Below are 26,037 nucleotides of genomic sequence, written 5' to 3'. Positions count from 1 at the left end.
TACAGGCAGAGAACCTAGGCGATCTCCGCTTTGCCTGTTTTAAAATCGCCGCTTGGTAATGTTGTGATTTCCCACCAGCGATTTATTTTCTTCCCTTTCTCTCGAATTTTGCTGAAAATGTGTTTAAAAATATATTAATTAAAAATCTCTATTTTTTAAAGGGATTTCTTCTTGCTAAACAAAGAGGGAAGACGAAATGTCAATACGGCAGCACAGTGGGCTAGTGCAGTGTTTCCCAACATTCATTGAGCTCAGGCACATATACATTCGAAAAAAATGGACGGCATACCATCAATCAAAATGTCACAAAAAAGTAAAATATCCTAAAATATTAATGACTATGTCTGAATTTTCTCACAGATTTACAAAGTGTGAAATCTGGCCTGTTTTGTTGAACACAAAGCTGTCACTATGCAGTGGCCGTGAAAAAGTATTTTCCCCATTTTAATTTATTTAAATTTTTTTTGCAGTTTCCCCATTTTAATATTTAAGATCATCAAACAAATGCAACTATCAGACAGAGATAACCCAAGCAAACTTAAAATGTAGTTTTTAAATGGTGATTTTGTCTGTTGTCGTACTAGAGCGGATCCAACTACCGGGGACAAATTCCTTGTGTGTTTTCAACGTACTTGGCAAATAAAGATGATTCTGATTCAATCAACCTACCAAGCATGGTTTGTGGAAAGAAACCGGAGTACCCAAAGAAAACCTACACAGGTTTCTCCCACTGGGAGAACATGAAAACTCCACACTGGCGAGGCTGGATTTGAACCTGGGCCCTCAGAACTGTGAGGCAGATGTACTAACATCGGTGGTCTCCCACCGTGCCGCTAGACTTCGTATAAAGTGTCAAATTTCCATCCATCCATCCATTTTCTGAGCCGCTTCTCCTCACTAGGGTCGCGGGCGTGCTGGAGCCTAGCCCAGCTGTCATCGGGCAGGAGGCGGGGTACACCCTGAACTGGTTGCCAGCCAATCGCAGGGCACATAGGAACAAACAACCATTCGCACTCACAGTCATGCCTACGGGCAATTTAGAGTCTCCAATTCATGCATGTTTTTGGGATGTGGGAGGAAACCGGAGTACCCGGAGAAAACCCACGCAGGCACGGGGAGAACATGCAAACTCCACACAGGCGGGGCCGGGGATTGAACCCGGGACCTCAGAACTGTGAGGCTGACGCTCTAACCAGTCGTCCACCGTGCCGCGTGTCAAATTTCATTTAAAAAAAAAAAAAAAAAACCTCAAAAGTCCCGAAAAAGCCCCTCTGACAGCTACGCCGCTTTGTCCATATTTGGCTAAAACTGCGCCCTTTCTTCTGATTGGTTGCCTTCGTGTAGAAGACCCACTTTTGAGAGCACACGTTTGTTATGTTGACAGCGCTGGCTCGGGACCGGAGGGGTAGGCAGAGATCTTTGCTAGTGACCTAGATAAGCTTGAGAAATTCAAATATCCCGATTTCAGGATTCTCGGCAGAAATACGTCTGGAACTCAGGAATGCATGGATGATTTAAATTAATATTTCACATGTTTACTGAGCTGCGATTGGCTGGCAACCAGTTCAGGGTGTACCCCGCCTCCTGCCCGATGACAGCTGGGATAGGCTCCAGCACGCCCGCGACCCTAGTGAGGAGAAGCGGCTCAGAAAATGGATGGATGGATGGATGTTTACTGAGGCACCATAGGGACAATATTACATCCCAAATACTAAAAAAAGTTGTTTTGGTAAAATATGGCACCTTTAAGGTCAGGCCACAGCATTTCAATTGGATTGAAGTCTGGTGTTTGACTAGACTACTCCAAAACCATTTTTTGAAGGCCCTTAGAAGTTTACTTGCTTGTGTGTTTTGGATTGTTGTCCTGCAGCAGAATCCAAGTGCGCTTCTGCTTCAGGTCATGAACTGATGGCCGAATAGTCTCCTTCAGGATTTTCTGGTAAAGAGCAGAATTCATGGTTCTATCAATCACAGGTTGTCCAGGCCCTGAAGTAGAAATGCAGCCTCCGACCATCACACAACCACCAGCTTGTTTGAGTGTTGATATGATGTTCTTTTTCTGAAATGCTGTGCTACATTTACGCCAAATGTAATGAGACACACACATTCCAAAAAGCTCAACTTTCATTTCGTCAGTCCATATAAGATTCTCCCAAAAATATTGTGACCCATTCAAATGTTTTCTTTGCAAAAATAAGACGAGCCTTTATGTTCTTTTTGGTCAGCAGTGGTTTTGGCCTTGGAACTCTTCCACAGATGCCATTTTTTCCCAGTCTCTTCCTTATTGTCATGACTCAACAATTCGTGATTTAACGTTTGGTTATGTAATTTTGAATGTTTTTTTTTCCTTAATAAATAAAATCAACATTTAAAAACTGTATTTTATGTTTGTTTGGGTTATCTTCAGCTGAGGCAAGGGAGGCCTGCAGCTCTTTAGTTGTTGTTCTCGGTTCCTTTGTGACCTCCTTGGTGAGTCTTCACTGTGCTCTCGGGGTAATTTTGGGGGGCCGGCCACTCCTGGGAAGGTTCACCACTGTTCCATGTTTTCTCCATGTGTGGATAATAGCAGTCAGTTAATTCGTGATTTAACGTTTGGTTATGTAACTTTGAATACGTTTTTTCCCCTTAATAAATAAAATAATCATTTAAAAACTGTATTTTATCTTTGTTTGGGTTATCTTTAGCTGATTATTTACATTTGTTTGATGATCTTAAACATTAAAGTGGGGAAATTATGCAAAAAAAAAAGAAGAATTTGATAAGGTGGCAAAAAGGTTTTCAGGAAACCGTATGTCGGTGGCCGACAGAAGCGTATTGCTGCTTTCACTATCACGTTATAATGTTATACGTTTCATGTTATAACGTCATATGGTTCACGTTATAACGTGATAAATTACACGTTATAACGTGAAAAATTATAACGTGAAACTCTTTATTTAATTTATCACATTATAACGTGAAACATATCACATTATAACATGAAAGGTATCATGTTATAACGTGATAGTGAACCTTTTTTTTGGGGGGGGGGGGGGGGGGGGGGGGGGGCAACAATACGCTTCCGTACTGGCCAGATAGATGACCAAAGATACATTATTTGTTGTAAATATATATGAATTTTCTGACCAATTAAGTGGAATTGGATCATGTCCCAGGTTTTGATTGTGCCCCGGAATCCTGCGTGGACTGCTCATCGGGAGTGCCAAGAGCTTTCCCGGTGGCCCAATGCCGGAATTCAAACAAAAAAAAGTACTTTTGCAGTTGTTAGTGATGCATTCATTGATTTGCAACCGGCTCGCGACGGACACGACCCTCCCCTCCCCACACTCGGAGATCATTGCTGTGTTCAGAGCAGTAGGTGAACTACACGCGTGTCAGGTAGGTGTAGGTGTAGGTAAAGCCTAGGGCATGGAGTTCAATGCCTGGATGATGTTATTAAGAAGAAGAAAAAACACCAACAAAGACGACGTAGTCACTTTGGTGTGATATGTTCCTACAACAATACACTTTCCTTTCCTATGTTTGAAAGGAAGGACCTTTTTACTACTTTCTGACCCGATGACACATTCCATAAAGGTTAAGGAAAGGAGGTATAAAGGCTAAACTACTGTAGCTGGTTAGAAGATTTTGCTTTCCGCAGAGGCCCTATGTCACTTGCTCAAAAACAAAAGCGCTGATTGGCCGAAGAGGAAATCTGTGTATCTCCAATTGACTGCTATTCCTAACGTACCCGGATGTCTGTCACAGCTAATTTGAAAGTGAGTTTGTTGAACTGTATCTGAAATGTGAAATTATATAGATTTGAATTTTCATCACGGATCAAATAATCTTGCATTCATTTTCAAGTTTATTGGACTTCAGTTCCAAAATAATAAATTCAATTTCAAATTATACTATTTAGATTCAGTTTTTCAATGCAATGTTTAAATAAAACAATGCAAATTTAAATTATTTTTCTTAAATTCAGTTTTTTAATTAAATTATTCAAGTTCAGCAATTCAAATTCAAATATAAATGATTCAAATTCAGTTCTTGGTGGCACATATTTCAGCCCATAGCCTGTGCCCCAGTAGAGTTTTATGCCTTGAGTATCTTCTATTCTTAGACTCAGGTAGATTAGTTTGCAGAAATCAAACCCTATTTTAACAATAAATCATTTTTAGATACTTTAATATGTTACTTTGCCAGGACCATGTTGATTTAAATACTGAAATCTAGTGCCCATTGATGAGTTTGATTTAGGGCCTGCAAATAGCCATATAAAAACATACATTTGAGTTAAATACAATTTGGAATAAATTGGAAAAAAACATGGTCCATGAAAACAAGTCCATTGTGCAAAGAGCTAGAGATAGGATCAAGTCACTCATGTGCAAGTCTTAAGTAAGTTTCAAGTCAGTTTGTCTTATGCAAGTACTGTATACTGTAGCAAAGTCAGGTCCTGTGATAATTCAAATCAAGTCCCAGGTCAAGTCATCTCACTAAAACAGTCTTTCATGCAATATCTGTTGAAGAGAGAAGACCGAGAATTATATTGTTGGTCATTTTATTGCACCGTCCTGCATGTATAACACCTCATCATGTCTCAAATCAACTACTCAGTACTTTACTTCCAAATCGAGTCTCAAGTCATCTAAACTGTGACTCGACACGACTCAAACCCAAGTTGTAATGACTCAAGTTGCTTGTCGTGGGAAGTCAAAAAGTGCAAATACTTCCTTACTGTACTTCAGTTGATTTTTCAGGTGTCGGTACTGAGCTCGAGTATTAAGGTAATTTAGCATTTTTAGTTATATTGTTGTGTTTTGCTCATGGAGAACATGATGTCAGTTAATTCCAGATAATCCTGTCAGAATTTAGCTAGCAGCAAAACTGTGTCCGGTGATATTATTTCTTGTCATCACGAGAGATATGCAAGTTAATAAATGAGGGATACTATACTATATATACTTTCCAAAGTATCACTACTTCTAAAAAACCCAATTCCAATGAAGTTGGCATGTTGTGTAAAAGATAAATAAAGACAGAATACAATGAGTTGCTAATCCTTTTCAACCTATATTCATTTGAATAAACTAAATTTAATGTTCAAACTGATGAACGTTGTTTTTTTTTGTTTGTTTATGCATGGGTTTTCTCCGGGCACTCTGGTTTCCTCCCACATCCCAAAAACATGCATGGAAGGTTAATTGAAGTCTCTAAATTGCCCCTTGGTGTGAATGTCAGTGTGAATGGTTGTTTGCTAATGTGTGCCCTGCGATTGGCTGGCTACCAGTTCAGGGTGTACCCCGCCTCCTGCCCGATGATAGCTGGGATAGGCTCCAGCACTCCCGCGACCCTTGTGAGGATAAGCGGCTCAGAAAATGGATGGATGGATGGATGTTTGTTTTTTTTGCAAATATTCTCTCATTTTGCTCTCAGCAAAAGACAAAGGAAAGTTCAGAAATGCTAAAAAAAAACACCTGTTTGTAACATTCCACAGGTTAACAAGTTAAGTGGAAACAAGTGAGTGTCATCATTGGGTATAAAAGGAGCATCCCTGAAAGGTTCAGTTGCTCACAAGCAAGGATGGGCGAGGTTCACCACTTCATCACTGAATTAAATGTTCATACTTTGCATAATGTTACAGCGCATTAAACTTTTTTTTCCCAGTACAGTAAATTTGTTAAGTACAGTTCAGTTGTATTTAAGTTTTAAGTTCAATACATTTGCATTTTATCTTTTAGAAAGGTTTATTTTCAAACATTTATTTAGGTACCATTTTTATTCAACGTTTATGTGCACTACATTTGAATAGAATCACTATTAGCACACGTTTTCCCCTACATTTAAGCACAGTATTAACGTTAAAACTCTGCATCATGTTAAAGTTTTTTTTAATCCAGTACAGTGCATTTGTTAGGTGCAGTTCAGTTGTATTTAACTTTTAAGTGCATTGCATTTTTATTTAATCTTTCAGAACGTTTTTTCCCCCAAACATTTAGGTACCATTTTCATTGAACTTTTATGTGCAATACATTTTAATTGAAACATTATTTGTGTCGTTTTTCATTTTCATCTATTTAAGCACGTTGTTAATGTTCAGACTGTGCATAATGTTAGAACATCTTAAACCTTTTTTTAAAATCCGAAACAGTAAAGTTTAGTTGCATTTAACTTTTAACATGCATAATATTTTTATTTAATCTTCTATAACTTTTTTCCCAAAAATGTATTAAGGCATGTATTTTATTGAACTATGAAGTGCAATACATTTCGATTAAATCATTATTTGTGTACAGTTTTTTTCTATCTTTCTCTCTTGACGCACAGCGTTAACAATGTTAAATTGACTTACAATAATATTAATTATACGTTTAAGGAATATAAACTCTGCCTGTTTTTTAATTAGCACTCGTGCCGAGTACGCTACTGTAAATTAATATTGGACATTATGAGGGTTCTTGGTGAACTAAGTATTTATTTATTTAGTTATTTGGAGTAATAAAACAGTCACTGATGGTGTAGTGGTACACTCGCCTGACTTTGGTGCAGGCAGCGTGGGTTCAGTTCCCACTCAGTGACGGTGTGAATGTGAGTGCGAATGGTTGTCCGTAACGATATGTGCCCTGCGACTGACTGGCGACCAGTTCAGGGTGTAGTCCGCCTTTCGCCCGAAGTCAGCGTAATAAAACAGTTCAATCTGAGATTCACTGATGGGTGATGGATACTGTCGTTGTTGACAGTCTCTGAACACACCAGGACAGCGTTTCCGGTATTCTCATATCACGTGACAGAGGAGTTGGTGACTACTAGTGACAAATCAACGGCTGCCGCTAATGCTACAAGTTTGTTGACGTTTCGCTATTTTGTCACCTCCTCTCTCCAAACTGAGAGACTCGCCGCCAACATGGACAACAGCGGCAAAGAGAAGGAAGCCACGGCTTTGATGGCCGAGGCCGAGAAGAAGTTAAAGTCCTCGCAGTCGTTTCTCGGGGGGCTTTTCGGGTGAGTTGCACCACTGTAGCCGCGTTAGCTAAAGGGCCAACTAAGCGGAAAAGGTGGTTAGCGAGACTTGACCATAAACATCTGGTTAAAACTCTCTTTATTACTCTCACTGTTTGTAGCATAAGTGCCGTTTGGTCGTTATGGATCGATGTAAGAGATTTATGCTTAATGTGGTCACCACTTAAAAGAAAGACAAAGAGCGTATGAGCTGCATTTAGCACGAGAATGGCAAATGCACACAAAATTAGTCAATGGCTTACTGTTGTGTGACTGCTTGCTTTTCATTATGCTCTTCCCAAGTATTGTGAATGATTAAAACGGATTATTTCAATACTAAGACGAAACATGGTCGTCAGATTGCGCCTCCTAGTGGAGAAGATCGTACATGCCAGGGAGTATCAGGTCATTTTTTTACAACAGTGTTTCCCAACCTTTATTGAGCTTAGGTGCATACTTATTTTACAGTAGAAAAATCTCACTGCACACCACAAAAAAATAATTACAAAAGTTATGCTTAGTTAAATAATTATCACTGAATTTATCTGTGTGAAATGTGGGCCTGTTGACTTATTCTGTTGCATTGCCACTACGTTGTGCAATTTGTGATGGAAAAAAAGCTCAAACTTTTCTTTAACATTTACTAGGTTTTCCTCAAATATAACACTTTTTACATTTACAACTTGTCATTACTGACATTTTAACATCTGACTCCTTTTTTTTTCTGTCAGTCTTGAAACACATTTCACTTAAATGTAGTAACACAAAGTATTTCTGTTATGTGGTGTCTCACGCCGAATGCTAGGGAGCACTGTAAAAGGAGTCGAGACAAAGAAGAAAGTAGATTCTGGTGGATATACACACGTAGGATGACATGTAACCACTGTGTGTTAACGACAAACTAAAGGGAGTAAAAAGAAATACAAGACTGCTTCTTGAGTATACAACAGATTTATCAAACAAAACTGTCACAGGACAACTAAAGTGGTACTTCTTATCACACCTGTGCTAACCTCTCTTCACTTGACGTGCCGTCACGGCTTCGTGAGATTCAAAACTCGGTGCTTGCCGGGCGGCTCGCGAGGTAGCCGCCATCCGAGCAAAGCATAATTTGCAGTCGGCTAAAAGGGTTGTCATTCGTGTTGACCTTCAAGTATCTCCACACTGCTGACATGGCTCCTACCCGGAAGGTATATGTCAGTTTGGTGAAGCGGTATTGGTGTCGTAGTATCGGGGCATTTTTAGGAATCTAAGAACGAGTAGAGACCTAAAGTATGGGCAATCCTGGTATCTGTAACAGTTCGTCCCTATAGAGCGGCATTAAGCAATATAAGGTCTGCGACAGTGTTGTAATACTGATCAACAACAGAATTGTCCAAATGATGCAGAGTGACAGCGCTACAAGGATGACTACAGTAGTAATGGCACTACATAGATGCTTAAAATACCACTATGAAATTACGAGTCAGCTGTTTAAGAAGACAATGATGAATATTAATAACTTTGTGTCGCACGCAGGGGTTCCTCCAAGCAGGAGGAGGCCTGTGACCTGTATGTGAGGGCCGCCAACATGTTCAAGATGGCCAAGAACTGGTGTGGTAAGATGATTTTCATAAACTTCAACACCTCAGCTCCTCTTTTATTTCTGTTTTAATACGGAATGTCCTCTTTTCGTAGCGGCAGGGAACGCCTTCTCCCAGGCGGCCCGCCTCCACCTGCAGATGCAGAGCAAACACGACGCAGCCACCAACTTCATAGATGCCGGAAACGCCTTCAAAAAAGCCGATCCGCAAGGTAAAATGGTCTCTACATTTTAATTTCAGTGTTCATCATTAGAATTAGAACTAAAAGTGAATTGTTCTTGAAAAGGATGTACTTGAATTATTACGCTCTAATATGATTATATCAGTGGCATAAAAACACAGCAACAATACTATCGTTTGTGGTGATAGCTTCTAGGGAAATATATCGTCCTAAATAATTTGCTATCATGACAGGCCTAAACATATACTGAGAGTGAACAAGAGCAATGGATAACACAAAAATATTGTACAAACAGTATAAAAAATTGAGTAAAACCTATAAGAAAAATCTTCAATATAGCAAAGCAAGAATCGTGATATAGCATAGGATTACTGTATCTGTGATAAATTGCAGGGACTCACTGTTCCCGGGTTGGGACTCATTCTTTCCATGACATGTGCATCCCGGTACTCACATAGTCTCAAGTGTAAAATGATCTATGCTGTGGTTACTAAGCTAATGAAAATAACACAATATTACAGACAATTCCAATAATAAACATAGGATAAATTAATATCTATCTGACAGTCAATCAAATGTCAATCAAATGTGAGCATATCTTGGAAAAGGCAGAATTTTTATCGCTCTTGTACAGTAATCCCCCGCAAATAAGGACAGAGATTTATCCCGAATAGTAAAAAACCCTGAGTAACTGACACTCCCAAATGTTTATAATAGCCTATAGTATTAGTTTAAACCATAAATATACGACAAACATTGGTCCTACAATAGTTTTAGTATAATTTCAAATTTATTACATTATAATATTACACTTATAAGTACATGGTTTACAGATTATTTAATTCCTAAAGACTGTGCCGGAAGTGCGCATGTACATGTGGGAAAACTCTCCATAACATCCACTAACAACCCAGGTAAAGTTTGCTCTCTCTGACATACAAAGGTTGTCTTGCAATAGAGAGACATTTTTGATACATTTATTGAGACAGGGCTTTGGTGGCATCCTGTGGCATCTTAAGGCATTTCAGAAAGAGCACAAAAAATGCAAATACGTGACTTTTTAACAAATAGCTGGGGATATGTCCCACAGTAAAAATGTGACTAGGTGAATTGGTGACTAGTGATCTGCAAATATGTGTGAGATTACTGAATTGGATCTCTCATTAGATTGGGGGTCTTTTTTCGTTTCTTGTCTCAACAGAGGCCACAAACTGTCTAAACCGAGCTATCGAGATATACACAGATATGGTGAGTTTGGATTTATTTGTTTTATGTTTAGTTTTTTAAATCCACTGTTACGTGATTGTTTGATCTTAATTTTGTCTTTGCTTGGTCACTTCAGGGCCGCTTCACCATCGCGGCCAAACATCACATCAGCATCGCCGAAATCTATGAGACAGAGATGGTGGACATTGACAAAGTGAGGCACAATCTGATCAGCATTTTATGTTGAAGATGAAATGCGATGAACATTTCGTACATTACATTAAGCAAAATTATCTGGGTTATCAGAATTATTAGTGCCACAAGTCAAAACATCAACAACAGGCACAAATAACAAAATACTGGACAAAAATATGAAGAAAAGATGAGATATTATAGATATTAAATGTGAATACAAAATAAAGTGAACCTAGCATATTTGTGGTTCAGCATTCACAAATTCAGATATTACAGATTTTTTGGGGGGATCCTATCCTATTATTTGCTGAAAACGCACCTATTCATTGTTTTTTTTTTGTGATAAGTCCAAAACAATAGGGGTTTGATTTGCTACCATCTTGTGGTATCTTGATGCCAAGGAACTATGTTGGAGTGAGTTGAGGATCTTAATTTAGACGAAAGTAGTGGTTTGCTGCCAACTTGTGGCATTGATAGGCAATTATTTAACTTTTTGGGGTGCCTCAGTTACTCTGTGATTTTCGCTGTTGGAAGTAGCTGTGACACTGTAGAGTACACAAAAATACACAAATCTAAGATTTGGAAAATTCACAATTATAGATCAAATTAAAACCATTTTTTTAATGACAATTTTAGAAAAAAATACACAGCCATGAAGCAAAAATACAAAAGTTTGCGACCTAAAATAGACTAATATTAAAGGATATTTAAAAATAATACAAAATACTGAAAATGCTAAATAGTAGACAAAAATAGGAAATATTCGATGAAAAATACAGAACTATAAGAAAAGAATTCACAAATATACAAGATATGTAAATATTAGATTATCATTCAAACAAATGTACCCACTTTGTGATGAAAAATACAGCAATATCAGGAAAATAATCCAAAATGCTGACTATAGAGAGAGAGAGAGAGAGAGAGAGACAGAGAGAGAGAGAGACAGAGACAGACATTCATTCATTCATTCATTTTCTGAGCCGCTTCTCCTCATGAGGGTTGCGGGTGTGCTGGAGCCTATCCCAGCTATCATCGGGCAGGAGGCGGGGTACACCCTGAACTGGTTGCCAGCCAATCACAGGGCACATATAAACAAACAACCATTCGCACTCACATTCACACCTACGAGCAATTTAGAGTTGTCAATGAACCTACCATGCATGCTTTTGAGATGTGGGAGGAAACCGGAGTGCCGGGAGAAAACGCACGCAGCCACGGGGAGAACATGCAAACTCCACACAGGCGGGGCCAGGGATTGAACCCCAGGTCCTCAGAACTGTGAGGCAGACGCTCTAACCAGTCCCTGTCTGTCTGTCTGTGTATCTATCTATACACACACACTATGCTGCCTTCTGCCATGTTTCACAATGCCGTAACGTATGCTTTGAACGTCCTCTTTTAAGCCACGTTCCTATTTTTCTATGGTTTGCAACCTTTATATTTTTTGTTTGGAAACACTACAACTCTCAGAGATGCTAAATGTGGCATTAATGAGAAATACAACGAAAGCCAACCTTTCCATCTATATTTCATAAAATAAAATGACCCACCTGTTTCTTCTCCTTGCAGGCCATCGCTCACTATGAACAAGCGGCAGATTATTACAAAGGCGAAGAATCCACCAGGTGAATAATGCCCTTGAAATCCCCATCCGCAGTGTTACCATTGTCATCGTAAGGTTCCTTTTAGTCATTGAGCCGTTCTTTGCTTGACTTTTCAGTTCAGCCAACAAGTGCCTTTTGAAGGTCGCCACTTATGCCGCCCAGCTGGAGCAATACCCCAAAGCCATTGAGATCTACGAGCAGGTCAGTTGACACTCGCCGGCGGCGTGAATCTCCAATACACTGACTCACTGGCTCACTCAAAAGAGCTGTATCTGACAATACGTGATGTTACTAGCAGTAAATCAGAGCCCAAGAATATGAATATCCTTCGAGACTGCTTAAATGTTCATTATTGATGTTTTACTGAAATTTTAATCAATATTTATGTTTTAATGGCTGCACAGTATTTATATTGCTGAAAAAAAAAAGCTCTAAACGGGATTTCCACAGCAGACAAGTATAGTCTTCCTCCGCTATATCAGTTTTTCTTGGAATATTTACTGACTTGCCCTTGCAAATGGGAAAGGAGAGCCACAGTCACCAATGCACTCTTCAGCCATTTATTGAACGCCAGGAGTACAGTGAAACATAAACACAATGAGCACAGCTCACGCTGGAGCTGCTCTCAGCCACAATTTATACCCAGTCGCCGACGTCACACCCCACCGGGCCCCGCCTCTTAGAGACATGCATGTATCTCAACACACAGGCACGACCAGTGTTACCGATAACTCGTTAATCCAAAATGCCGCCACTTTGAGTAACGAGCAAAGTAACCCATTACTTTTCCCGTGAAAATAATCAGTCTACAGTTACTTCTCCAAATCAGCAATAGTTACTTTTGAATTGCCAATGTCTCTCACCAAGTACTAATTTGTGGCTAGCTTCCAAAACGCTGTCCAGCTATTCAATAGCATTTAACCATCACACAGACAGCTCATATTTCAACAACCATAAGAAAACATTTAGGAGGTGATTGTTGATTCTACAATGCAGTGACGGTACAGTACCATAAAAGTGCAAAGAAATGCATGATTTTACTGTCGCCACACTATTTTTGTTATTTTCCTTCGTAAAAAGTGTATTTGATTGTTGTTACCGTAATTTCTCGTGTAGAATGCACACCCATGTATAATACGCACCCCAAAAGTTTACCTAAAAATTCTGGAAAACCCTTCAACCTTTGTCTAATGCATTTTTACAATGCATGATTTTGCATCTACCCATATGATCAAAACATTAAGTATTTTTTGTATTTTGTTAGTTTTTCAAATAATTATTCTAAAGTTGAGCACTTTATTTGAACACATAATACTTTCTTTTTTATTTACTTGATCTTATTTTGAAATTCACAGCCCTACTTTTATTTACTAAATGAGAAAATATATACAATATATATACTATATAAATATACAATATATTACCAAAGTAATTCTTCAATGGCATTCATTGTCTTGAGCACAAAAACAGCATATAGACAAGTTTGTTAGCAAATATGGAGGATATGTTCTGAAATAACAAAAATGCAAATATGTGAACTCTCAAATGCCGAACCACAAATATACAGGGGTTACTGTAATGGAAATAAAATTAAGTGTTTTGTTGACTTTTAAAGGTGGGCACTCATGCAATGGACAGCACGCTGCTCAAATACAGCGCCAAGGATCACTTCTTTAAGGCGGCACTGTGTCATTTCTGCGTGGACATGCTGAATGCCAAAGTGAGTTGCGGTGGCGCTGCCTTAACGCATTTAACTGCTGCGCCCATCACAGTAATAATACTCATTTCTCTCCATGTTAGCTGGCTGTGCAGAAGTATGAAGAAATGTTCCCAGCCTTTTCAGACTCTCGAGAGTGCAAACTGGTAAAGGTAGGTTCTGTCTTTGCAGGTGGGTTGCCTGCTTCTCTTTCAAATGGCAGTCAAAACACCCATACTTAGATTCGGACAGGTAATATGTTTTACTGTGCTGTATATTTTTATATACATGTGATACCAGCTGAAAGTGGAAAGTACAGTAAAACGCCTTTTATCGCAGCGGCTATGTATAACCCAACCGTGACTATACCAAACCATATAAAAAAAATTAATCCCTCCCACACGCTTTAAACACATTCAAACTCATTTATTATTCTTATTAAACAGAACTTATTAAATTCTTCCTTAGTTCTAACTCTTGCTCACACATTTGTACAAATATTAATAATTGTATCGTTTTTCTTCATGAATACTTTGCATGTGCCACCACTAATCAAAACATGATATTCTGGTTAATATTGCATTGATGGAAAAGTGTGCTTTCTTAAAAAATGTGTCACTCCTAATTTTACTGTAAAACTGACACATAAAACAAAATGTAATTAAAAATTGTATCGTTAAACACCATTATGTTATACCAACCCATATTACTCTCTCATGACATCTGCTAACTAAATCCTAACATATAATGGGAAACATCATAGACGTGCTTATGATAATTATGATGATAATTATAAGCGTTTAAACAATTGCTACTTCTAACGCACACACAGAGGCAACACTTACAAAGGAGAATTAAACATATTTAAACACCAAAATGTTCAACCAAACCATATTTTTGTCTTAATGAAAATCTGCTAGCTTAATGCTAACATATAATGTGAAATGTCATAGATGGGCTAACCGCAGTTAGCTTGGATATTATGGTAATTTTAAACCTTAAAGCAACTGCTACTTTAACATACATCATTGTACTACACTGAAGGCGTGGTGGCATGCAACTCTAAATTTAGGCTTGCATGTATCCTGTAAAAACTCATAATAAAACGATCGCTAAAACGCCACAATATAGGGAGTGTTCACTGTACAGTCATACTGGCCATTCTTTTAAAGACTCACAATGATTATATTCTTGTTCACCAGAAACTTCTATGTGCGTACGAAGAACAGAATGTGGATGCCTACACCGACTCGGTGGGTGGACCCTTTTGTGTTTATTTAAGTCTCAACAAAAGTAAGTGTATTTTTATTTATTTAATTCTTTTCCACAGGTTAAGGAGTATGACACCATCTCGCGGCTGGATCAGTGGCTCACCTCCATGCTCCTGCGCATCAAGAAGACCATAGAGGAGGACGAGAGCGACCTGCGCTGACCTCCCTTCCGCTCTCACCACAGCTTCTCCTGTTTTTGCCTTGACTCTCCCTTACCTTTAAGCCCTTATATCCCCCTTTCGTAACATCCACAGGATCTGATATCACAGTATGAACACAATCCTCCTGAGTACATTAAATTGTTAGTCTGTTACCATATTGCCAGCACGTTTAGAATACAGTAATCCCCCGCTATTCACGGAGAATCAGGCCCAAGCCCTGCCGTAAGTCACGAAAAAACATGAGTAACTGACCCCAAATATGTTTTAAATTCCTTATATTAATAGATTAAACCATAGATGTACCACAAACTATGATCCCAAAACAGTTTATAAACATTTCAAACTCATTTTACAACATTACCCTTAAATATAAATGGCTTACAGATAAATTGCACCCTGAGCGGGCGCGTGCCTACATGTGGCAAAGACTCTCTTTTACAACCCAGATGTATCATTTCAACAACACTTTCTTGGACCAACTGTATTAAGTAACTTGGTATTAAAAATTGGTAAAAAAATCTATATTCCTATTACAAATTCATTGAAACAAATGGTACATGTTGTTTATTCCATGCAAAAAATTACAGAAAATCTCCATATATCAACGTAAGCACCAGTGGCGTCAACAGCAAACCAAAACAGAAGACCGGCCATCTGCAAAATATAAATAAAATACCATGTAATACATGGAAGCGATTTTTTTTTTCCTTCATGAATACTTTGCATGTGCCACTACTAATCAAAACATGATATTCTGGTTAATATTGCATTCATGGAATAACAACGAAACAGAATAATTCATCATTCTCCTGCAATCTCGGGGGGGTGGCCATTTGAGGCAATATCACCCTCTGCTAGCGACCGGAATTAACGTCACAACTACCGATGCTGAACCAAACCAGGAACCAAACCAAAAAAACATGTTTCCAGAATCCCTGTGTATGTTGTGGGTTGCTGACACGATAGCTTGAACCTGAACTTGCTAAAATGTTTAAACAAACCCCCTCACTTTACCAAACCTGGAAGCATACACTGAGTCGGCAAACTTATTGTTAGCAGACTCCCTGTTTATGTTGCGGTTGCTGACATGATCGTTTAAACAACATTTTAGCAAATGCAGGTTCAAACTATCATGTCAGCAACCCGCAGCATACACAGGAAGTCTGAGAACCAGTTTTCCGCATTTGGTCACATGACGTATGTAACGATAGCGGGAGTAGTTGTGACCTTAATTAGGGTCGTGAGCAGAAGGTTATATTGCTTATATATTACTTCAGTGAGACTAAAAATTCTAGTAGCAATTTATAATGTGTATCGGTAGTTACTTTTTGTCCACCCACCCTGTACTTTGGCACCATCTTGTTGCACAAAATTGTTTTGTCCACTGTTTTTTTGCGAGTAAAGGAGGATAGGTTTAAAAAAAAAAAAACGCAAACAGGTGAATTCACAAATAGTGAATTGTGACTATGCCATTTATCGGGGATACATGAACAGCAAATAATCACCAGCAGTTGACCCCCTGCCTAATTTTGATTTATAATTGCCTATGTTAAGAGTTTAAATCATAAATGTACAACCAACTATGATGCCAAAACACTTGAATATCATTTTGCAACATTACCCTTTAAATAAGTGGCTTATGTATGATTCGTTTTTGAGCAAAATGCAAAGACTCTTTGTAACAACCTATACTAAACTTAGCTCCTCCCTAACATGTAGAGCTTGTCTCTCAGTCGAGATGAATCACTACAAACATACTTCCCACGACCAACTGTACTTCTTTCCTATTTAGACAGGACTTTGGCACCATCTTAGGGTGTTAGAGCACAATACGTTTTTCAGCAAATAACAGAGGACAGGTTTGGGAACTGTGTGGGGGATTACTGTATCACTTTTCTTTCTGTATAAGAGACCCATCTGATCTTTAAATGTTTTGTTACCTCACATGGATTTTGCCCTCTAGTGGTATAGCTCCTCTAATAATAATAACCATGACTTCTTCATCTCAGCTCCTCAGGATGTGAATCTCATTTCTCCCCTCAAGAACGTTGTATGTTTTTGTTCCACAAGTCACAAACATTTGCATCGTTTTTGACAAGAGCAGTAGAGTAGCAGTTCTCCACCTCCCAATTTCCTTTTTTTGTTTTTGTTTTACGTGTGACTTGTTTGTGTGAACATCTTTACTCTAGAGGCTTGATGATAGAGTGGAAACCTTCAAAGTGACCCACCCCCCCGCCCCAGGAAATCATGTAAAAACCTTTTACTATACAGGCAATGTTTTAAGTCACATTTTAATATTCCCCACTGTCATACTAGTGCAATTAACCACTGTATAATGCAAATAAAGCTAAAGTACAACTGCTCACCCTTTGTATGCCCCTGACAGCTGGTCATGGAGAGGGAACAGGACCTTTTTGCAAAGCAATACTGAGACCTAATGGCCTTTTATAGGTACAGACTGATCAAGTTAAGCACTGTGTGTTTCTCAAATTGTATCTTAAAATAAAATGACAAATATAGTTACTCAGGTTTTGTTAAGGGTTGTCTTACATCCATTTTGACGCAACCAATCTGCCCATTAGAAGGACAGTATGGATGGAAGAGCAAAGATTGACTAGCTTCCAGTTCAGCGATTTGAAATGTATAAAAATAATGGGATAAAAAATAAAAACTTTCATTATGCCAGTGGCTCTCAAATTTTTTCCAATTACCACCTAAAGGAAATATTTGGATCTCCCAGTACCACTATCATTACCATCATGAAAATACGCTAGCATAGTAGGCCCAAGTGTTCATAAAAAATGACCTAAAAAGTATAATATTTTATGTTTCAATAAAAATATTGCACAAAAAAGTTAAATTGTACCCGAATAAATGTGTAAAAAAAAAAAAAAAAAGTTAAACGTATCAAACGTATTGAACTTAAAAGTAAAACAACTGAACTGTTCTCAGGCAGTGATGCTTTCGGGTACTACTAAAGGTAGCCTGTGTACCACACTTTGAGAATCACTGGTCTAAGCCTTAAAATACCCTTCCCACATGCTTTAATCATATTGAAACTTACTTAACGAGACTTTTAAAACATGTACAGTGCCGTGGAAAAAGTATTGGCCCGCTTCTCAAATTATTGTATTTTTGCAGTTTCCCCACTTTGTTTAAGATCATCAAACAAATGTATCAGACAAATATAACCCAAGTGAACTTAAAATGCTGTATTTAAATTGTAATTTCATTTATTAAGGAAAAAAAATATTCAAAGTTACTTGGCCCTGTGTGGAAAAAGTAATGGCCCCCTAATCCTAATAACTGGATGGGCCATCTTCAGCAGCAACAACTGAAATCAAGCGTTTTCTTTAACTGACAATGAGTCTTCCACATATCTGTGGAGATATTTCGGCCCACTCTTCCTTGCGGAATAGATTGAATTCAGAAAAAAATGAAGGGTTTTCGAAAATGACCGGCCCTTTTACGGTCATGCCACTGCATTTCAATCGGATTCAAGTCTAGACTTTGACTAGGCCACTCCAAAGCTTTCATTTTGTTTTTTAAGCCATTCAGGACTTGACTTGCTGGTGTGTTTTGGATCGTTATCCTGCTGCAGAATCCAAGTGGGCTTCAGCTTGAGGTCACAAACTGATGGCTGAACATTCTCCTTCAGGATTTTCTGTTAAACAGAAGAATTCATGGATCCATCAATCACACAACAAGTTGTCCAGGTCCTTAAAGAGCTAAGCAGCCCAAGACCATCACACCACCATGTTTGACTGTTGGTATTATGTTATTTTTCTGAAATGCTGTGCTACATTTACGCCAAATGTAATGAGACACACACATTCCAAAAAGCCCAACTTTCATTTCGTCAGACCATATAAGATTCTCCCAAAAATATTGTGTGACCCATTCAGATGTTTTTTTTGCAAAAGTAAGATGAGCCTTTGCTGTTTTTGGTGAGCAGTGGTTTTCGCCTTGGAACTCTGCCATGGATGCCATTTTTGCCCACTCTTCCATATTGTTGTGTCATGAACACTGACATTAACTGAGGTAAGGGAGGCTTGCAGTTCTTTAGTTGTTGTCCTGAGTTCCTTTCTGGCCTCCTGGATGATTCATTGCTGTTCTCTTGGGGTAATCTTTGTGGGCCGGCCACTCCTGGGAAGGTTCACCACTGTTCCATGTTTTCTCTCCTTTCCAGACCGATAGATGTCAATTACTTTTATTTCTTGAGTGTTCTCGAATTTCTTTGGATCGTCTCATTTTGTTGCAAATTTTTGTCTGACATGATTTTGTTAGGACAGATTCTGTTTAAGTGATTGTGACTGTGTCTGTTTCTTGATTGAACAGGTCTGGAGGAAATCAGGCTTGGGTGTGATCAGTGAAAATTAACCAAAAATTGTGATTAGCCACAATTAATTCATGATTTAACAAGGGGGTAATTACCTTTTCACACAGGGCCAGGTAATATTGACTAGTCCCCCCCCCTTAATAAATAAAATCACGATTTAAAAGAGCATTTTAAGTTCACTTAGGTTATATTTGTCTAATATTTACAATTGTTTGATGATCTTAAAGTGGTGAAACTATGCAAAAATATAAGAATTTGAGAAGGGGACAAATAGATTTTCACTACACTGTAAATTACTTGGACAAAGAAAAAAAATTTAATGTTTAACATAAAAATTTGCAATACTGCATAGCAGGGCCGTAATAGGTGACCATGATTTTAAGGTGGGTGACTGTATACAATTGAAGTGGTACATGTGCATATTACATGGCAACCTGATTTGTCTGGTTAAGATACCCACTGAGCTGAAGTCAAATAAGGTTTGCAGGTGATGTCATGCATGATTTGAAATTTTGTTTGTTGTAGTTGTTGTTAGACTTTGAAGGTTCTCTATATTGATGATAAAAAAAAGATGCTGCCAAGAATGCAATAAAATATATTGAAATGGGTCCTTGGTTTAGTCACTGTAGTCTATGACTAACACAGTAGCAAATTCATAATTACAATAAATATTTGAACAAAAAACACTTGAAGACCATAAATAGGAAACAATCAAATGAAACAGTAAATAACTTAATGTGCCTTCGTGTGTTGACGAGCTTTTTAACCACCTTAGTGACCTCAAACCCAGAGATAGGAGAGCCCACCTCAGAGCCCCCCAACTCTGCTTCCTCTTGGGAAGACATGTCGGTAGAATTGAGGAAGTCTTCGAAGAATTCAGCACACTGGCTCAAAACGTCCCGAGTTGAGGTCAGCAGCGCCCCATCCCCACTATACACAGTGTTGATGGTGCACTGCTTCCCCCTCCTGAGATGCCAGATGATGGACCAGAATTTCCACAAAGCTGTCTGGAAGTCATTCTCCATGGCCTCACCAAACTCCTCCCAGGCCCGAGTTTTTGCCTCTGCGACCACAAAAGCTGCATTCTGCTTGGCTTGCCGGTACCCATCAGCTGCCTCGGGAGTCCTACAGGCCAAAAAGGCTCGATAGGACTTCTCCTTTCAGCTTGACAGCATCCCTTAACCGCTGGTGTCCACCGTGTTCGGGGATTGCCGCCACGACAGGCACCGACCACTTTACGGCCACAGCTTCGGTTAGCCGCCGCAACAATGGAGGAGTCCACTCGGACTCAATGTCCCCCGCTTCCCCTGGGATGTGGGTGAAGTTCTGTCAGAGGTTTCAGAGTTGAAACTCCCTCTGACAGGGGACTCTGTCAGGCATTCCCTAGCAGACCCTCACAATACGTTGGGTCTGCCAGGTCGGACTGGCATCTTCGCCCACCATCGAAACAAACACACCACCAGGTGGTGATCGGTTGACAGCTCAAGTCAGATCACACAACCACAAAGTCAATCATCGAACTACGGCCTAGGGCACATATGTCAAACTCAGGCCCGGGGGCCAAATTTGGCCCACGATGCAACTATATTTGGCCCCCAAGACCATATCAAATGTGTATTAGATCTGATCAATTTAGAGTTGTCAATTAACCTACCATGCATGTTTTTAGGATGTGGGAGGCAACCGGAGTGTCCGGCGAAAACCCACGCAGGCACGGGGCAGAACATGCAAACACAGGCGGGGCCGGGATTTGAACCCCGGTCCCCAGAACTCTGAGGCAGATGTGCTAACCAGTCGTTCACTGTGCCGGTTAGGTTAATGATATTTGAGAAAAAATATTATTACAAGACTGAAGTCAGATTTTTTTTTATAACATAAAAAGTGCTATACCTGAGAAATAAGGGGGGGGGGGGGGGGGAGTGTATTATTTTCAAGAATAAAAAGTAGTTCAGGTTCCATTTTATACGCAATTTGGCCTACATCACTATTCAATAAACTACACTAACGTCATAATTCCAGTAAATAGTATTTAAAAACATACTTGTATACCATAAATAATAAAGCAAATGAAAAACACTTGGCCTGAGCGTGCCTTCTTATGCTGCGTAACCACGTGTTCGGTGTTCGACCTCCGCCGCGTACGCTAGTCCCTTGCGCACCATTACATCAATAGTACCTCCCCACCTACAACTGTGGCTGTTTTCAACCAACCTCCTCGGTAAGGTCACGTGATCCTCGGCGTCGTTGAACCGCAAGCAGCCTCGGGCAACCACCTTCCAGTAAGTTTGGTTGCTATTTTTCTTCCCCCCTCCCAATGTATGTTTAAGTCGCCTCAATATAGCGTTCATATGCGAGCTTGTTTGCTTCTGCTTCTATTGAGCCGAGCGCCTCTAATTAGGAAGTCCCTGCTTAATTGCATGGTGTTTAACACACCATGTACACCCGTGGAGAGGGTAACCAAGACCACCACCGCCGCCCCCACAACAACTTATGGAACAGACACTCCTGAAATGGAAGCTAATTTGTTTGTCAATTTGGACTTGGGACGAAATTAACCTCATTGTCTGCAATGGTGTTGTTAGGTCGATTTAAGCCCCCCTCAATTAAAATTAAAGGGAAGCGGGGTAAGATGCCCCCCCCCACCCTTTAAGAAAAAATGTCTATTTTGTTGGAAAATATTAGAATGGCTAACTTACAGAGCAATTAAATCACTTAATTAATACAACAATGAAATCACACCAAACTGCAACTTTGTTTTTGTAAAACAAAATGTCAAGTCTTGAATAGGGGCATCTTAGTCTGGGGAAAATGCCCCCACCTGTAAGATATTCCATCGACTTGCCTCAAAATTGTTTGGATTCCCGCTGACCAGTAAAATGAACAAGGCCGCTGTGGTCCAGGGAAACAGCTGAGATTCAGTTTGGTTCCAACCAGTGGTCAGGAAGGAAATTATGAACGGGAGTGAGGGTGTTTGCTTATTTTTTTTAATAAACCTTAGCACTTTGAAACAGTAATCCATGCCTTTATCACATCACTGCTAGGCTACTGTAATGCACTTCATTTGGACACAGCCAGCCCTACCTCAAAACGTCTCCATTTGGCTCAAAATGTTGCTGCCCGGCTCTTTACGGGAACATGTAAGAGGCAGCACATAACTCAGATTCAGGCCTCTCTCCACTGTACACTTTCGAGTTCATTTAATATTATTTTACTTGTTTTAAAATCTTTAAATAGTCCCGCCATGCCTTTGAGCTGCTCCAGTTACCTCCAATTCTGGACTGACCTACCTGAACTCCTTTCATCTTTCACTCCCTGCACACAGGTTGGTCCTTCACTCGTAGATGATGATCCACGCCTAGCGCCCTCATGAGACTCACTCAGAGGTTCCAAGCGATGCTTCTCCTGTCTGCGTTGTTCCTCGTCTTCCTCTACTCCACTGTACGCAAGGAGGTAGTCTCTGGAGCGGAAGAGGCTCCAAAGCGTGCCTTGGTGCGCCAAACGGCGGTTCGAACCCCGGTCCGAACCAAAGTACCAACCCCGCCGAAGATCAACGTATCTTCCGCGTTCAGGAATTCCATCCCAGTAAATGGAGCGTACTGGAACCGGCTTCTGCACTCTGGTCTCAAACACACAGACAAGGGCAAGGACCCGTTGAGCCGGGATCCGCCTTGGCATCACTGCCGAGAGACCAATCAGGAACTGATGGACACGAACGTGCACAATTTGGCCTCGTACCCGCTTCTGCTGCAGCATTTTCTGCGGGGAATGAAGTGTCGATCGCCTCCGTTCCTCATGGACCAGCCCGACAAGTGTGGAGAGAACGCTACCTTCCTGCTCTTCGCCATCAAGTCCATGCCAGCTCACTTTGAGCAGCGGCAGGTGTTTTCACTTAAATCGTTCTCTAAAATACTTAATTAAATGCAAATGTATTGACATTAAAAGTTGAATACAGCTGAACTGTACTTAGGCAGTGATTCTTTTGCTTACCACTAGAGAAAGCCTGTGGACCACTAGGCATTAGCGGTACCACACTTTGAGCGTCACTGACAAAGGCAAAGCTAAAATATATTTCTGTGGCACTTTATTTACAGGCCTACTTTGAATGTTATTTATTTTACACAGGCGGTGCGTGACACCTGGGGACGGGAGCGCCTCCATGATGGTGGCCTACGTGTGAGGACCGTCTTCATGCTGGGCGCCGCCTCAACGGACGACCCGGACCTCAGCGCACTGCTACAGTTAAGTGTTGCCTGCTAAATTTAAGGGGGTGTCGCGCATGGCAATATTTGGTTCTAGAAGTTGCTAAATGACATCGCAATTGATCACTGCAGAAACTAAAAACTAACCAAGATTAAAAATCTGAGATCATGGCAAAATATGCTTTCAATTTTGTTTGCCATTTCTTGTTCTAATTTTTTTTATTTCTTATTAAAAAATATCTTCTTACCAGGCAATTTTCGTGTCATTTTTGTCACTTGCTTCAAGCAGTTTGTCCATTCAAAATATTTATATTGAAAATTTGATATTGAGATTTTATTCCAATTCATAAAAAGGTATGTCTTCAAATAAGGAACATAAAAATCCTACAGGTTTATGTAGTCTACATTTTCAGACATCAGTTTAGATTTTTGAGGCTAGCTACTGTATATTTACTCTTTAAATCTTGTCAAGCCAAATTTTCCTGTTCTATAGATGGGTAATTTTGCTGAAATTAATACAGTCCCAATTTAATTACTTTTGTTTCTTGTTTTTAGCCTTAAAAAACCCCACACTAAACCTGGTATAATTTTACTACTGTACTTACACCTACCATGGTAGGGTGAACACCAGCATATTCGCGTTTTTGATTTATTTATGTATTTAATTCTGGGGGAGGGGGGTGGACCTATCCTTCATTATTTGCTGAAAAACTTATCTTTGCGCTTCGGCCAAAGCAAGCGATAATAGTTTATATCGCTAATAGTAGATTTGGCGCCATCTAGTGGTATTTTGGTGCCAAGGAAACAATTTGAATTTAATTGGGCTTTTTGGCGAAATTAGTGCTTTCCGCCACCTTGTGGCATCTGCATGCAATTACAAATCCTTTTGATTTGGGGACTTCAATTACTTGCGGATGTTTGCTATTCCCAGCTGGGCTCAGCCCCATCACTAATCACTGCATTTCTTATTTTAAGATAAAGTTAATCATATCCAAAAATATAATCTCCATTTAAAAAAATAAATAAATTAAAAAAAAGTTATAACACCTTCAGATTTTTTACTGGAAAATGCTTGAAGCAAGTGAAATGCTCTTACACAAAACTGCCTGGTAAGAAGAAATATCTCTGAGTAGTTTGCCTTGATTTGCGATTTAAGTGGATTTAAAAAGCCTGCACACCAAAAAGGGCCTTTCGTCAAGGTGGAGGGAATTATGACCAGTTCCAAGTAGCAGTTAGTGTTGGTACAAAAGCTTCAGGCTCCTGTTAGAGAGAGGAAAACATGTCAGCAAAAACCTAATAGAACATCTGAAATTTAATTGGGGTTAATTCGAGGTATTTTAAAAGATGGCAGGTGCGTGCTGACTCCCTTTTTCAGTTTTCATGTGATTTGTTAATTCTGAACACAGCCACATCCCACGTTCTAAGAGGGTGTGCACACAATTTTTATTTCCCCTATTGAAAAGATAAATTTTTTTTTTGTCTTGGTCTCATTGTTTTATAGCACACAAACACGGCATTTGACCAGTGGTATGTGGACTTATTAAATCTGCTGTATTTGTTCTTAATTTAGAGTAAGTGGCTAGATTTGTTGGTAGGTTTTTTTTATTTTTTTTTATCCCCCCCCCCCCTCCCGAGCAAAAAGTTGCAAAGGGAGTCTAAAAAGTTTCTCCATCTAGCAACAAAAGTGCTGAATTGGCGTAAATGGCTCAGGTTTGAAGCTGAGCGCTACGGCGACGTACTGCAGGCAGACTTCCATGAGTCCCTGTTCAACCTGACCCTCAAGATCAACACCTTCCTGCAGTGGACCCTGGAAAGGTGTCCGCGGGTCTCCTTCATCTTCAGCGGAGACGACGACGTTGTGGTCAACACTCCGGCTCTGCTGGTCTACCTCCTCTCTCTCGACTCTTCCAAGGCCTCACGGTTGTACGCCGGACACGTGATAAAGACGGCAAGCCCCCTGCGGGACCCCAAGAGCAAGTACTTCATCCCCATGAGCTTCTATGAGGGCCCATACCCGGCCTACGTGGGCGGCGGAGGCTTCGTCATCTCGGGGGCGTTGCTGGCACCGCTCTATTCGACTTGCGAAGTCATTCCCTTCTTCCCCATTGACGACGTCTACGTGGGCATGTGCTTCAGTGCCCTGGGGGTCTCGCCCGAGGCACACGCCGGCTTCCAGACCTTCGACATTCGAGAGAGGGACCGTGAGAACCTGTGCGCCTACAAGAAGTTGATCCTGGTCCACCGCCGGTCCCCCCAGCAGGTGAAGAGAATTTGGAGGGGTATCCACAGTCCCCTGCTGACCTGTTGAGGCGGAATATTTTAGGGATGGAGGAGTTGAGGGTGAAACGTCGGACAGCGTGGTTTAATATCACATTTCCAGCCACAGAAACATTTAAATGTTGGATCAGACCTTGTTTAACATTGTGACATAATTAAAAAATAATTTTGCTGCACACAAGGACCAAGGCAGTACATTTCAGTGGGACTATTAAAAAAAATTTTCGGTTTAGTATTTTTGTTGCACTTTATTTGTTTTTGTCTTTGCCGGTTTGCAAGATAATGCAAATGATAACCAACAACTCAGATTTGCACATCGAGGACTTTGGTGTGAATGG

The 26,037-nt window shown here is 40.0% G+C and overlaps 2 protein-coding genes across 2 annotated transcripts; both read left to right on the top strand.

Annotated features, from left to right (window-relative positions):
• The first annotated feature begins 6,745 nt into the window (after window positions 1-6,745).
• On the top strand, window positions 6,746-17,569 carry napab (N-ethylmaleimide-sensitive factor attachment protein, alpha b). Its single transcript, XM_061782170.1, has 11 exons — window positions 6,746-6,987; window positions 8,503-8,582; window positions 8,662-8,778; window positions 9,950-9,996; window positions 10,091-10,168; window positions 11,722-11,777; window positions 11,873-11,957; window positions 13,372-13,476; window positions 13,557-13,625; window positions 14,655-14,705; window positions 14,783-17,569. Exons 1-11 carry the CDS (start codon window positions 6,890-6,892, stop codon window positions 14,882-14,884), a joined length of 888 nt encoding a protein of 295 aa, XP_061638154.1. The 5' UTR covers window positions 6,746-6,889; the 3' UTR covers window positions 14,885-17,569.
• Window positions 17,570-21,344: 3,775 nt separating this feature from the next.
• b3gnt2l (UDP-GlcNAc:betaGal beta-1,3-N-acetylglucosaminyltransferase 2, like) lies at window positions 21,345-25,934 on the top strand. Its single transcript, XM_061781772.1, has 4 exons — window positions 21,345-21,502; window positions 22,546-23,102; window positions 23,346-23,461; window positions 25,133-25,934. Exons 2-4 carry the CDS (start codon window positions 22,590-22,592, stop codon window positions 25,728-25,730), a joined length of 1,227 nt encoding a protein of 408 aa, XP_061637756.1. The 5' UTR covers window positions 21,345-21,502; window positions 22,546-22,589; the 3' UTR covers window positions 25,731-25,934.
• Window positions 25,935-26,037: the final 103 nt, after the last annotated feature.

This window comes from Phyllopteryx taeniolatus, chromosome 8 (assembly GCF_024500385.1).
Source record: "Phyllopteryx taeniolatus isolate TA_2022b chromosome 8, UOR_Ptae_1.2, whole genome shotgun sequence".
In the NCBI taxonomy this organism is placed as follows: Eukaryota; Metazoa; Chordata; class Actinopteri; order Syngnathiformes; family Syngnathidae; genus Phyllopteryx; species Phyllopteryx taeniolatus.
The sequence above is the reverse complement of the archived record's forward strand: the minus strand, read 5'-3'. Positions and strand labels throughout refer to the sequence as shown.

Excerpts from the sequence above, each read along its gene's own strand:
- napab (XM_061782170.1), top strand. The coding sequence starts at position 6,890 with ATGGACAACAGCGGCAAAGAGAAGGAAGCCACGGCTTTGATGGCCGAG. Across the intron at positions 6,988-8,502 it reads TTTCTCGGGGGGCTTTTCGG|GGGTTCCTCCAAGCAGGAGG; the intron begins GTGAGTTGCACC and ends TGTCGCACGCAG. Across the intron at positions 11,958-13,371 it reads CCATTGAGATCTACGAGCAG|GTGGGCACTCATGCAATGGA; the intron begins GTCAGTTGACAC and ends TGACTTTTAAAG.
- b3gnt2l (XM_061781772.1), top strand. The coding sequence starts at position 22,590 with ATGAGACTCACTCAGAGGTTCCAAGCGATGCTTCTCCTGTCTGCGTTG. Across the intron at positions 23,103-23,345 it reads CTCACTTTGAGCAGCGGCAG|GCGGTGCGTGACACCTGGGG; the intron begins GTGTTTTCACTT and ends TATTTTACACAG. Across the intron at positions 23,462-25,132 it reads GACCTCAGCGCACTGCTACA|GTTTGAAGCTGAGCGCTACG; the intron begins GTTAAGTGTTGC and ends TAAATGGCTCAG.